The sequence below is a fragment of the Drosophila serrata genome, unplaced genomic scaffold, assembly GCF_035046125.1.
Source record: "Drosophila serrata isolate PLE 108 unplaced genomic scaffold, ASM3504612v1 contig_241, whole genome shotgun sequence".
Lineage (NCBI taxonomy): Eukaryota > Metazoa > Arthropoda > Insecta > Diptera > Drosophilidae > Drosophila > Drosophila serrata.
Genome location: NW_028257139.1, coordinates 265549 through 280054, shown reverse-complemented (window position 1 = coordinate 280054; position 14506 = coordinate 265549). Strand labels below are relative to the sequence as shown.

The 14506-nt window shown below is 38.5% G+C and overlaps 1 protein-coding gene across 1 annotated transcript in view; it reads left to right on the top strand.

Moving 5' to 3' along the window:
- Positions 1-14506, top strand: part of Nlg4 (Neuroligin 4) — a 50787-nt gene that overhangs the window by 22819 nt on the left and 13462 nt on the right. Inside the window, exons 11-12 of the mRNA XM_086831684.1 lie at positions 4220-4732; positions 4875-5456. Coding sequence (XP_086687810.1) covers positions 4220-4732; positions 4875-5456 — 1095 coding nt within the window. The remainder of the gene's footprint in view (positions 1-4219; positions 4733-4874; positions 5457-14506) is intronic.

Here is a 14506-nt window from a genome sequence, read left to right as displayed (position 1 = left end):
ACAACTAATCTGTGACCCAAAACAAACAGAATGGAACAAAGCTGGAAATTGGCCGGCAGGCTGTCCCCTCCTCCCCTTTGGAGGTGAGAGGGCGACTTGCGGCGGCTAATGTAGAATGCTGATGAGAGAGAGTGTTGAACCACAGACAACAACTGTTCATTTCAATTAGTGCACGGGCCAGAAATGCTGCAGAACTAAATCCGGCCATCAAAACAAACTTACAACCCGGCCAGGACTAGAAACAAAAAAATACAAAACGGATTTAAAAGAGCGAACTGAGAGGAAACACAGGGCGATGGCAAAAAGTGGAAATAGAAGATGATAAAATGCCTGAAATGCGACAAACAGCTGTCAGCTTGACAGTCGACGACGACGCAGCTAGGCCACAAAAAAAGAGCAAATTCACCCAGCTTTCTCTGGGAAATGCGGGAAAATCACAGGAGATCGGAAAGCCACCGACCGAAAGCCCATACTCGCTGGAAGAGACCCAGTGTCATATGGACTCGACATACTTTGACATGCTTTTCATTTAAGCGTTGACTTTGCCAACTGTGCCGCCTTGTCTTGCCTTGCCCCAAGTTTTTCCTCAGCACTTCAGCATCGTCTGTCCCCTTGGTTATACAACTTGGCCAAAATCGGGGCGACAGAAATATGCAGCTAAAAGCAAAAAAATCCAAAAGGCAAACGAGGGGAATCGTAAACAAAGCAGCTACCAACAAAATACAAATCGAAAGACATGAAAAACTAAACTAAAAATATGTGTGGAAAACAACTTTTCCGCAAGAAGTTTAAGTTTGGTTGGCAAAGTGTTGAAGTACTTGGATTTCTGTTTTCCATGGTGATTGTCCTTGTTGAGGGTTTTGAGGGAATTTTGAAGCATCTGCTTACAAAAAGAAGCTCCCCAATGTTTTTTAAATTTATGAAATACCTTTAAATACTACAAATTTGAATAATTTTGGTCCATATTTCTTACACAAATCTTTGCTGAACCAAATAAAGTATGAATAAGTCTTAATTTTACTACAAACCATACTTCTCTTTTCATTATAAATATATTCTTAAGATAAAAACATCTGTTTAAATCTTTGCTTTCTTCTTAAGGCTTTTAATAATTAAAGCCATGACATATGAGATTCAAAGTCTTCCCTTTAACGCATTTTCAATGCCATTTATCCCATCATCGAGTTTCTTACATCTTTTGCCTAAGCTTTGGTTACCAGTTTTCCAGAACAAAATAAAAGAAAAGGAAAACATACCAAATAAACCACAACCTCCGGCTCACACACACAGAGAGAGTACACTCTGTGCTACTTTGGCTGACCTGGATTCCGGGAAAAATGGAAAATAGAAAAGAAAACCCACGGCAGAAGTCGACTCGGCTCCACCTGAGTTATTTGGAAAAGAGATGAAGATAACGCAACATGTGGAAGGCGACTTAGCCAAAAGCCTACCGAGAAAATCCCCACCATCCTCAATGCTTAGCTCTCTGGAATCATTTGCATAATTCCTGCGATTTCGTTTTCCGGGAAAAAAGCAGCGCAGGCCTGATTAAGCTGGGAAATGTCAAACTATCAGTGAAAATTGAAATGGTTCACTTAATAAATGCCCGAGTGTCCTTCGCAGGATGGCAGGCTCTGGCTGATGCCGTTGGCCCGGCTAATACCTAATTTATGCAAGGACATTTCAGCCTCCACAAAAATATTTTTCGCTTTCGTGGCACAAAAAAGAAAAAAGCATGCTGCAAGGCGACGCCCTCTGCTTTTCGGTTTGATTTTAAGGCTTAGGGTTTTCCCAACGCTTCTTCTCCTCGCTCTTATTTCATTTTTTCGTTTTCATTCTCGTTTTTCTTTTTATTTTTATTTGTACTTTTGTTTTTTTTTTGTTGCTGCTTTCCCTATTTTGTGATTCCACTAATTAAAGCCACATTAAGCATTGCTTTTGGCCCCACACCCTTCTTAGCTATCTGTCTGCCTCAAGCTGGGGCCATGTGTCCTCGTAACATAATTATCTGAGGTCCTTGAACGCATGCGGCCCTTGGAACGAACGGTAGAATTAAAATGAAAATGAAAATAAAAATAAAGAGGAATTAAAAGTAAGAGACAGGAAAATGGGGGAGAAAATTCCAAATGCTGCACACCATTTGAAAAAGTATTTGTACTTGCAAAATTAAATGCAAAATGGAGCGGAATGATAAAAAGCTTAGTGGCCAGGGTCGAATCTGCTGATGGTGAGGGATCACAATTTATCTGGTTATGCAATTTAGCAAAAGGGTTGCTCCCAACCAAAAATAGGGAGAGGAAAAGGGTCTTAAGCATTTTCCCGAGTGAACTCAAGTGACAGGTCGAGAGCATTTGAGCCAAGCCAGTGCCTACGCCTTCATGATTGATGGACAAAGTTGGAGTGAAATTATTATGTATAGATGGGAAGGCTAATTCCAAATTGGATACCCAATCGTGGCCCCCACCAAAAGCTGGCAGAAGGTAGCACTCACCTGATGCTTCCGGCCGCTCTGTTAACCAAAAACCCGTCCAAACAATCTTGAGTAAATTAAATGCCACACTTGAATGCAAATTGGAAAAGCTCTCAGACAAAAGCAGCAAGTGGCTGAGTGGCAGCTGCAAATCTTCACACGATTATTGACACCCCCAGGCATATGCCTTATATATATATGAATACTTTGTCTTTTATTCCCGATTATTACGGCAGATTTATTTGGGCAATATTTATGCAAAATACGTGAGCACAAGTCTTTAATCTTGAGCCGAGTAACTTTTGCCAAAATTGTTTGATATGCAGAAAATTGAAAGGCAAAACTTTACAGACAAACAATCACACATAAAGAAAAAATAATTTCATTTCTTTTTTTTTTGGAAACTTTTTCCATCATAAGTTTGCCATTTCCTGTCTTTATAGTCTTTTTTGAAATCAATAAAACATGTAAAGTGTGAAAGAATATTTGCTTTTGAATGGGTGATATTAAAAGTCTTAAAAATGTGTCTAAAATAAAGATTTTAGATTGTAAAGAGTTAAGTATAGAACTTTACACTGAATTCAGTACCTTTAAAATGTAACTAAATACTTTTAGACAGCTTTTTAAGAGGATTTTCAAACCCTAGTGATTTCTAAAGCACCCTTAATTATGTTAAGCTAAAAGAAAGGAAACATTTTCTTTGAGCTTCATAAGGTATAAAATTTATTTCTGTGCATTACACAGACACACAGCATTCGCTCTTTCACACTTGATACAAAACAACGCCAAGTGTAGGAAGCACTTCAAGCAGAGAGACATTGAGTCGGAGGGGGGTGGAACTACTATAGAACAATGCCAAGACACTTCCAGTGCACAATGACAAATACATTTTCAAGGGGAAACCCCAGCCAGGAGATGGAGAATGAGAGAGATACGTAGAGCATCAAAGACAACGAGAAACCCATTTGTTTTCACAGACATTTGCGCTTCCAACTCCTTCAGTCGCTTTGCGAATACCTTGGCAAATACAATGGCGGCGTGGTGGTGCGCGAAATTTTTCACCACCCGCATGGGGAAAATGGAAATAATTTTGCATTCTGGACATTTGAGACAAAGGAGCAGCCAGCGAGAATGATTGTGGCATAAAAGGCTTTGAGCCAAGGCTAATTCACATTTGAAATCTATCCATTGTTTAGTCAAATATTGAATAAGTATGCTTAAAGTTTCACAACCGTAGTTTATTTAACTTTAATTTTATCTACATTTTAGTCATAGTTTTATATGTTTTAGTTTGAAATAGGGAAAAACAAATAATACCTAAATGAATTAGCAAATAAGTCTCTGGTATTTATTTATCTATAACTAAAATACATATGAGTAGTGAAAACATTTCATACTTCATATTAAACTAACATGAGTTGCACAGACTGTAATTAAGTTCACTTTGCCTTGGGCAAGCTTATCTATTTAATAACACCTAAACATTATATATTGTATTTACCTTATTTAACATTTACAAAGTGCCTTAAGAAATTTAAGCAACACAAAGAAACACAATTTTGTCGCTTCAACTGTTTTTTGTTGCCTCCCATTCATTACCCATTCGCCCCGTATGAATAATTTCGTACGGCAAAACGGACATTACTCATACGACCCGTGCACTGCCTGTCGCGACTCTCCAGTGAACAAATGAACTACAGCACGAGCTCGGAGATTAATATGCAACCCACTTCGTCTTCCTTTTTGCAGTCACCACCGTCGAGCCGAACAACATGTATACGACCTGTATACCCATCGGTGGAAACTACTCGGGTGGCGGTGGTGGTGTCTTTGCACCCACCACCCTGGCGAATGCCTCCTCGGACACTCTGGCCTCTGGTTTCGAGGCGGCCGGATATGCAGCCTATTCCACGGCTCTGAGTGTGACAATTGCCATCGGTTGCAGTCTGCTTATACTTAATGTCCTCATTTTTGCCGGCGTCTATTACCAGCGGGATAAGACGCGGTTGGAGGTGAAAACCCTACAGAAGCAGTATCAGCAACGTAGCCTACACCAGCAGGTACCATATCCACCCGAACCCATCAAGCATGCCCACTACCACATGGGTCACTCGCAGAGCTCCGCAAATGTCATTGTGGACGTGGAGAGCCATCAGGATCAGGCGGGTCAGGCGGCCATGTTGTTGCAAGCAGCAGCAGCGGCGGCAGCAGCGGCAGCCAACGATGTGAAGGCACCGCCACCGCATATCTGCTCTAATACAGGTGAGTACGAATGTGGTTTTTCGGTTAAAGAAGTTAATTAAGATAGTTTTGGTTCAATTTGATAGAAAAGAGAGATTTCTTTGGGCTAGACATTTTTCTAATTATTAATTATACTTTAATTTCCTTTCTTTTCCTTTCATAGGCATGCAACAGCAGGTGGGTGGCGGCAGCGGTGGTGCTTTGAACAATGGCGGTATTGAGGGTGGCAAGGTGACCACCGACACCATGGGCAATGTCACCTACAGCACCAGCTCCAAGCAGCAGCAGCAACATCAACAGCAACAGCAGCAGCAGCAACAACGGGAGCATATGCAAATCAAGGGAATGACAGGCACGCAAACCTTTGGACGCACTGGCTCCGGTTCGGCAAGTGGAGTTGGCGGTGGCTCCTCTTCTGGCGGTGCCTCCGTTGTGGTCTCCGGCAGCAGTGTGAGTTACAATCCTGGAATGATGACGCTGCCCAAGTCGGGGGGATTGCATCATGCGGCCACTTTGAACTATGCACGCAACACGGCCGCCTTGAATTTAGCAGGCGGCGGCACTGCTCTGGTGGATAGTCGCGGGAATGTCCTGCTCACGAGCACCGCAGTGGGTCCTGGCGCTGGCGGCGGATCCTCTGGAGGCAGCGGCACTGGTGGTGGTGGTGGCGGTGGTGGTGGGGACTGCATGACGCTGCCACGTAATCTTAACCTGGCGGGCGCAGGACGACACAATCCCACGACAGGTGAGTGCAACAAAACTATAAATAAGTTGAGGAGGCAACAGCCAAAGGATATGCAATTGAATTCCGTTTTGCAGTTTCCCCAAAAAGTTGCAAGTTTGTTTTCCGCTTTCCACATCTCGAAGCGCTCAGCTCAGCGCCAGGACGAAGCTACAATATTGCGGCAGGCAGCAATCAAGTTGAAATGTGATAAGATTTCATTTCATTATGAAGTGCTTGTTTCCCTTTCCCGGCTTCGCACCTCCCAACAACCGATTCTCTGATTCTCCACTTGAGTCCCTCTCTCTGTGTCTCTGTGCTTCTTCGAGTCTGGTTATTCGATTTCAAGCAAATGAATTCGAGATTGAAAAGCTTTTGTGAGAGTTCACACTCGGCAAGCAATGCCAATGGTAAAATACAGTTTGCATTACAATCAGGCAGGATGCGGTTTAGCTGTGAGAATGTATTCGATTTTCCCCGATACGGAATATCGTATAATGGAAAGTAAATATGAAATCCGTTTTAGTAGTAGCAAAAGATTTATGCAGGGTAATAGTTGCTCTTAAATCCAATGTTATATTAGAGATTTCATTCGAATTTAACAAGGATTTATCAGAAAATCTACAGAGAAAATGTGTTATTTGTATTATATAGTATACTTGCAAACTGAGCCTTTATTTTCCATAATTAACAAACAAAAACTTAAGTTTGGAAAAGCACTAATAAAGCTTAAATTGAGCTCTTATCTACTGATTAAAATTTAATAACAATATCTTCCATTGAATAAAATATCTCAAAGTTGTACACAAGATTTCTTAACTCACTTTCAATGGCTGCTCTTTAAGTCCTTAAATCCAAACAATGGGTTAATGGATGACTAAAGGCTCCCCGTTCATGGCTAACTCAGGGGGAACAAAAAAAGGACGAGCATGACAGTGGAATGTTGGGGACCTGTCAGGGTCTACGCCGCCCACATACACATAAATTTCCTGCTAAATCATCCCGAGCAAACGAAAATATTGCTTAATCAAATTGAATGACCTTCGTGCCCAAAGGTCTGACGTTGCAAAAATCCAAAAAAAACGACAATGTCCGCGTGAAAATTGAAATTGTTCTAATCAGCCATCGAGGAGGTTGTTTTATCCTTGTTTTCTGTACTTTGTTTTTTTGTTGGTCCGGCTAACACGTGTTATTGAATCATTGGAAAGGAAAAACGAAGCACCAAGAGGAAAAACGAGATGAGAAGACCGGGAAAAACATTTACGCTTCGCTGGGGTTCAACGGACTTTTGACTTCTGACCACACAGACAGCGAGCGAGGCTGGCCCGTAAGCCCGGTTTGTCGACTTGGTCTGCGAAACGGAAATTGTTGTACAAATTATGCTCCACTGATTGCCAGGGGTTTTTTAGTGTATTTCCCGTGGGCTTCTGTTGCTTGATGAGCTGTTAAATGCGATGGGTGGCCGCCCAGTGGTACTCCCCCAGCTATTGACAGTTTTTCCCAGCCATCACGCAATAAAGTCGTTATGGGGCCACTTCAAGAAATATGCCCCCCAACTAATAAATCTCCAATATAAATGGCAAATAAAATAAAGATTCAAGTTGCGATTGTATCCAAGTCACGACATGATTTTTATGATAAGATTTTCAATTTCAATCGCCAGACAAAATTGTAACGATAACGATAAAGCAAATCTGTTAGCGAGCTTACAACTTCACTATATTTCACCCTTCGCAAAGGTATATCGCCGGCAGTAAAACAACTCAATAACCATGAGCTCTGTGAACCGGATTAAGCCAATAAAAAGTACAACAAATATAACAAAAATCGCATAAAACTGTTGGTTTTAGTTTAGCATAATAAAATGAAAACATTAACCGAACCAGCGGTGTAGAATAAGTTAAGAGCGCGGCAACCCCACCAACTCTGCATACGGAATTATGTGTATTTTATATTTGCGGTACCCGCAGTGGAAATCCCCCTAAAATCCTCAATCCGCTAGCATATTTCAGTTCATAAATACAATTTCAGCAATCGATGGAAAATAAAAACAAACAATCCGATGCCGGTCAAACGGTGCAGACAACACAGGTCGACAAACTCCAATTGTTTTTTCAAATAACAAAAACTGTTTGCTTCTGAACAATTCATCCCGGCTGAACCTGACAGATGAGGGAACTCATTTTAATTTTTCCATAAATAAATTAGGGTTGAAACGGCTGAAAATACCAAGCATTTAGCATGGGTTTGACAGATCATTTATTCCAGAAAAGGAGCACAATTTTTAGGCAAATTTAAAAATAAATTCGAGCTAAAGAGAGGTGATTTTCCGATTTATTTTGTATAGATTGAAAACATTTATTTTGTATAGATTGACAAAATAAATACAATTTATTTGCAGGTTTTGTCCATGTTTCTTTGACATATTGTTCAACTTAATTATTAAAAGGTTTATTTCTCAATTTAATAAGTTTAAAAGCAAGAAAGTTCATAGATTTTAACCTACCCAAAATTAACTTAAACTGATACCTTTTTTCCTCCCCAAATTCAGTTTTCCGTAAAAAGCTTTACCCGATATATTTATTTTAGGAAAAATAAATGGAAATGTGAAAATAGAAATCCCATAAACTGTAAATCCATTCAATCAAAAAATTTGCACTCAATTTCCACCTTTTCAACCCACTCAAATCACAAACCTATTTTCCAAGAACCAATTTTCATAGACGAGAGATTTTAAGGGAATCCAATTTTTTAGCTACTTGAGCAGGTTTATGCACTTCTATTTTGTCAGCTCGCTCACTAATTGCTGGTCGATAATGGTGAAAAGGTGGAAAATGCGGAAAGCAAGTTCGACTTGAGCCAAATTCACATTTTCATTGGATTTGCTGGGCAAAAGTGAGTTCTCTTTTTATTTTCTTTTTATTTATTTATTTTTTTTTTTTTTTGTATTTGCATAGAATATTTTGTTGCTGATTTAATTTTACGCTCGCGCCATAACGGAAGCGGAAATTCGTAGTGGTTAAGTGGGTCTGGTGGGCGTGGCACTTGACGATGTTTTTGCTGATTATAAGGATAATAATGATGATGATGATGATGATGACAAAGGATGAGGATGCCGATGGCATAGCCATCAGGTGGCAACGTTGTCGGAAGTGGCGAGTGTTTCTCTGTTGGCATTTTGAGCGCTCTCTGCATTATTTATAATTATTGCGAATTTTCATATAATTATGCGTGGGCGCATATTTTCAGCAGCTTATACATATATATTTTGAGTTTTCTCTTCCCTGTCAGTTATTTATTTAAGCAGCAAATTTTTCTTTTTGCCGGTCAGAGAGAGAGACCGAAGGAGGACTATAAATATTAAAGTCAACGGTAGTTTGTGTCTGGGCGAGAATCCTTGTGTAATTAATGTTTGTTCTGAGATTTTTGTCCGCTTAAGGCACTCAAGTGGCACATTAAACTCATTGCTGTTGTTGCTGATGCCGTTCCTGTTGCCTTCACTTGGCTCCTGTGTTTGCGAAATGCCTGTGGATTATGTGAGTTTGCTGACATTGTTGAACGGCAGTTAAATGGCTCATTAGGTTAAGTTTCTTTCACTTCAAATTTTGTTTCCGGCTCAAGTTTTTGCCAGAATATTGGCAAAAGATTTCATAATTTAATTCGAGGCCAGTTACGTTCATCTTTTGTTTACTTTAACGACTCAGGCAGGCAATATTCAAGCATGAAATTCAATGTGTTGCTCAGGATATAAAGTGTATTTAATTAAGATTAAATCTTGGTAAATATTTATATTCTTTATTAAATAGAAAGGAAGCTTAGGTAGATTGGGTTTTGTTGTTTTAAATTTTAACAAACATTTAAATCTTACAACTAATTCAACGACGTATATGTGTGTATTATTCAACCCTTTAAATATTGTGCGAGTGAGTTGTAAGATTTTAATATAAAATTTTACCCTTTATATATTTCGGAATTAGCTGTAAGATTTAAATACTTGTTTAATTTTAAAATATATCAAATAAATGTAAGATAAAATTCAACAAAATTTGCTTTAAATCATAACCCTTTCAAGTGGCCATTGCATTCCAATATAATTTAATTTTCTGAATATTTATCATAAATGTAAATGGAAAAACAAGTGTTAAATTTTCACCTTTTTTCACCCCTCATAAATCATGTGGAAAAGCTTTACACACACATAGAACACACCCACACTAGAGTTAAGCGTTCAATTTACGGACTTGCAAAGTGAATTGGAAAATGTGTTGCCAACTTTTAGGGGCAATCTGAATGCCCGTGTATTTGGTTTGCTCTACAAAATAAAAAAAAAAAAAAAAGAAAAATCGACTTTGTTTGGCAAAATTTTGATTAGAAAGAGACTTAAAACTAAGCTAGCCCCATGCATACATGAATGGGAATTGAGAACTGGGTCCGTTCAATCGATAAAAATCCTTAGTCAGCCTTTTTTTGGGGGCCTTAATCATTTTCGATTCAACTTTCGATGATTTTTGTTTATATTTTGATTTTGTGCAATGGTTTTGAGCTCTTTGAAGCCAGCGTTAAGCACTCAAAGTGAGGCTTTTTTTATATTTGTTCTTTCTTTTTTTTTCCTCTGCGCTACAGTATTTTTTCAATTTATTTAGATTTATACTTTGCATAGAGAGTTTTTGGCGGATGAGCCCAGAAATGAAGGAAATATAAAAGAGCCGACCTCAGACAAGTGCAAAAAAATGAGAGCAAGCAAGTGGCAGGAACAAAAAAAAATCAACGAAATTGAGTAAAAACAATGAAGCGTAAACGATTTTTGCTGACATGTAGTATGTGAAAAGGGAGGGGTGCAGCAGGAGCAACAAAAAAAAACCGGCATAAATATAATAAAAATAAGGCAGCAAACAAAAAGGCAAACGCGAGTTGCCTGTTAAGCATCTCAAACAGGGCCGAAAGTATGTACAATTGAGGTTAACAAATTAGTACTCAAAAAAGAAAACTACCCAGAGTGCTTTATATATAAATACGGCATAAAAAAATTCTAAAGCGTATATAAAAGTATTTAATGGAAATTTTCAGGTAGCAAATTCAGTTCAAATGTTTTTGTTTTTAAAGATGTACTATTTTTTAGACATATTTTTTAAACCTTTTAAATTTAAAAATCTTATGGAACTCTATAGGTTTATACAATATAAATAATGTTCTATGGAATATCTATTAATCGCTTATATCTATTTAACATATGTTTTATTTTTACTCTGCAAATATTTTTTGAAATTATATTACTGAAGTATTCCATTAAATAGTCAAAAATGCTGGAATCTTTAAAATTTAGTGAAATATTTCAGATTAGCTTTAAATGTACTTAATTAATTTGTGATTTAAGTTTAATGTTAATAACTAAACGAATAAAAGAGCACCTAAAAAGTAGGTCGATATACTCTCTGTCGATTCCTTAAATGAAAACCTATTATTATGGTCAATATTGTTCTTATATTATATAATAATTAAGATTATTACACTTTGTATTTTATTTTTGCCTTATTTGTAGTACCTAACTTCAGCAAATGAATTTCTTATCAAGTAAAAACATTCACCCCTCTTCAGTGCTATTTTCCTGCTAAGAACTGTAAAGAGTAAAAAGATGATGGGCGGGGTAAAATATAGACTGGGAGAGGAAAAGCACCTTATCCATGACGTGACATGATTGTCATCCACATTGTCAACGGCAGGCAACCGCAGAAAAACAGTTCCCTTCGGCCGCCAAGGCATAAACAGCTTCATACAAATGTTATTATTGAAATTTCGGCAGGAAAAAACAAGCCAGAAAGCAGCCGTCGTTGGGGGTACAAAAAGAGAGTGCAAAAAGTGTTTATCACACATACGCCGTGTGTACGCGGTAGTGTTTATCACACATACGCCGTGTGTACGCGGTAGAAGCAGCAACAGCAGCAGAGGAAAAATGACAAAAAATGATGAAAAATCTATTTGCAAACCCCAACTTCACCTCTCTGACCATATTTTTACCCCCATGCCCCATGCCCCATGCCCCATGCCCTGCCATCGGCATATGTTTGCCGTTTGTCCTCGACATCCCAAACAGAAGCAGGACCTCGCCTCAATGAAAAGAAAAGCCAACCAAACATTATTCGATGGCATCGATGCCGTCACATTGTGCGTGGTTATTCGCTGTACAGTGAAAGAAATTAATGGGAAAAGCAAAGTTTTTCTCTAGAAGAGTTTTCAATACAAAGATTATCCTCTCTATAAAATTTAATATTCTTTTTAACCGAGTTAATACCATGTTTATTTATATTTATTATACATTTATTTATGTTTCTAATATTTTCAAAAAAAAATATTTCATAGATTTTGAAATTATTTCCACTGTATAGATATTTTCCCTTCCTGTTTTCCTTTCACTTTCTTCGGTTTTATTATTTCGCCTAGGCTTTTGACGATTTCCCCCTAAAATGATAGACGCTTGCCAACTGCGGGAATACAAATAATACGTTCTCCCCATGCCACATCGGAAAATTCCCTCATCGAGAATAGTTGGCGCACTTTTTCCATTTGTCCCTTTTGTTGTTGTGCATTGCGCACATAGTTAGATAAGACAATATTATTTTATTGCCTCCAGGGGTTTGGGGAGAGAGATTTTCGGTGGGAGATTTCATATCACCCTTAGTGGTCAGTTGGGTTTTTTGCAGCCCAAAAGGGTCACAAATAAGAAGAATGGCGGTGGTGTCCAGTTTTGGTAAGAGAATAGATAGCCTTATAAAAACAAAATCCCACTTCAGTTAATGCACAAGCTCCACCAAAAATTTACGACAATGGTTGGCTTTGAATTACAAATTGTTTTGAGAGTTGCTTCGAAGTAAAAGATATACTCCTTGAAGGATTCTTAAAGGTACAAGTCTAAAAAAGACGGATTTTCTTAAAATTTAGCTTAGAAAATATTATTTTCAAGGCTTAAATCAATTCAAAAATGTCCCGCTTGCAAGATTTAATAATGTACAACTTGTGCTAAAAGAAATATATAGAACTTCACTTAATATTTAAACTTGAACTAATTTTCAACTACAAAACCCATTTAATTAAAGTTAGTTTCTAGAAACAAAACTTAACCATTCTCTATCAACTTTCAATGCGAAGATAAATGATTTCATTTTTGCCGGAAGTTGAGCAACTTTTTGCCGCTACCCATTTGTCATCAATCAATTAGAAGCGTTTCCCCTGTCAAATGTGTCAAACTATTGCATAAACTAACATTAACCCGGGGCCATCTATGGCCGGCACGACGACTGGCTAATAAATTTTTCAGAGCCACCAATGCTGGGCCAACATAAATCTACATGGCCAGCTCCTCTTACATATTTCATCGAGTTGGCTCTCTCTCGAAGCTCGAGCTTCTAGTGGAGATATGTGTGTGTGTGCCGAGTTTCATTTCCTCGGCACTTCCTTGCACAGGAGGAGGGCCATGTAATACTTTCCCTTTTTTAATATGCTCATTCAATTTACTTGCGCCAGTTTTGCCGTCTCCCGTCTCCCAACTTCCAACTTCCAACTTCTCGATTGCTCCTCGATTATTGATGACATGACAAACAAGGTACGATTTCCGCCCGGCTACCAAGGAGAAGTTCGAGAATCATTTTTCTTTTGGCTCGATTGTATTTGTATGCGCATTAACTTCATTTTGCAATCATGCGCGCCATAAATCCAATTTAATTGTGCTTCTTCCACACACACAGGCACACACAAACACACACACAGGGAAAGCGCACAGATACAAATGCGAAAACACACGCATGAGCTGCTTGAGTGCACGGCGGCGTATACTTAATTTTTGCTCGTTCGTGCGCTCAATTCCGCTTCCTCGCAACTTCTAACTCAATGCTAAATAGAAGCACATAAATTTCCGGCACCATCCCACCAGCGATATCCGGTTTGATTTCTTCGGATTGCATTTTGAAAAATAGATTTTTTATACTGTTGCTTTTCCGGCTCTCGACCAATACCTTTTGTCTACCTTGGCCGCCTTTTTGGTATCTATGTATCCCTCTTTGATTTACTACGCACAATTTCGTGTACCTTTCGCAGGAGTCCCTGGCAGGACTTGCCAGTCCAGTTCGAGTGGCTCGTTGTGATTTATGTTTGATTGAAATGCTCTAAATTGTATGCTAATCTGGACTTTGACACAAAGCTCATTTGTTGTTCCGCCCGCTACCTCTGTTCTTGCTCTTGATGTTGCTGCTTCCGTTGCTGTTGCTATTGTTGCAGCAATCGCATTTAAATGTTGTGCCTGGCATTTGGCAGTTTGCTTAAGCGTTTGCTAATTTGAAAACCATTTTGGACTCGGGCTGCCATCAAGGGGTTTCTATCTGCCTCAAATGATTATTTGTATCATTTGTCAGGCTTTTAGATTTTGGGTTGTCTTGGATTTGGGTGGGGCGTAAAATATCTACGAATCTGTTGTGGCCAATTGAACTGTTAATTGCTCTGAAATATTATGCAGAACTCGAAATGTTTTCACAAAATTTCGGTAATAAAGAGTTGATTAGCAAATGGAATGGAGTATGATTAAGATTGGCTATCAATTAGTTTAGAAATATCGGAAGAACTCAATGAGTTGAAAAGTAGGGAAGATATTTTTGATAGTTTATTTGTGTAACTTGAAAAAATAGTACATTTTCAAATTGATTTACATGAAAATTACTACTAATTATAATTATGATCTCTTCGTATTTTAAATGGACTACTTGAGATCCCTCAAAACTTTAAATTTTCCTTCCGAAAAATATAATTATACAAGAATATCTTTACAATTTAACAAATAAATCACCTTATATCTCAATTCATAAATTAAACTTGACTGAAATCAGAATGAAACTACCCCTCAAAAGTGCTTGAAAGCACAACAAAGTTCAATTTCAATTCGGATTCCATTGCCATTGGTTACTTAAGCCCATGACAATCACGTTGCATTCGTCGCAAGTTGATTTGATGGCAGACATTAAGTGCAGCTGCTTGGGCGCGTTACTTCACTATCTCTGGGCCATAAATTCCCACAGAGCCCCCCCCCGCCA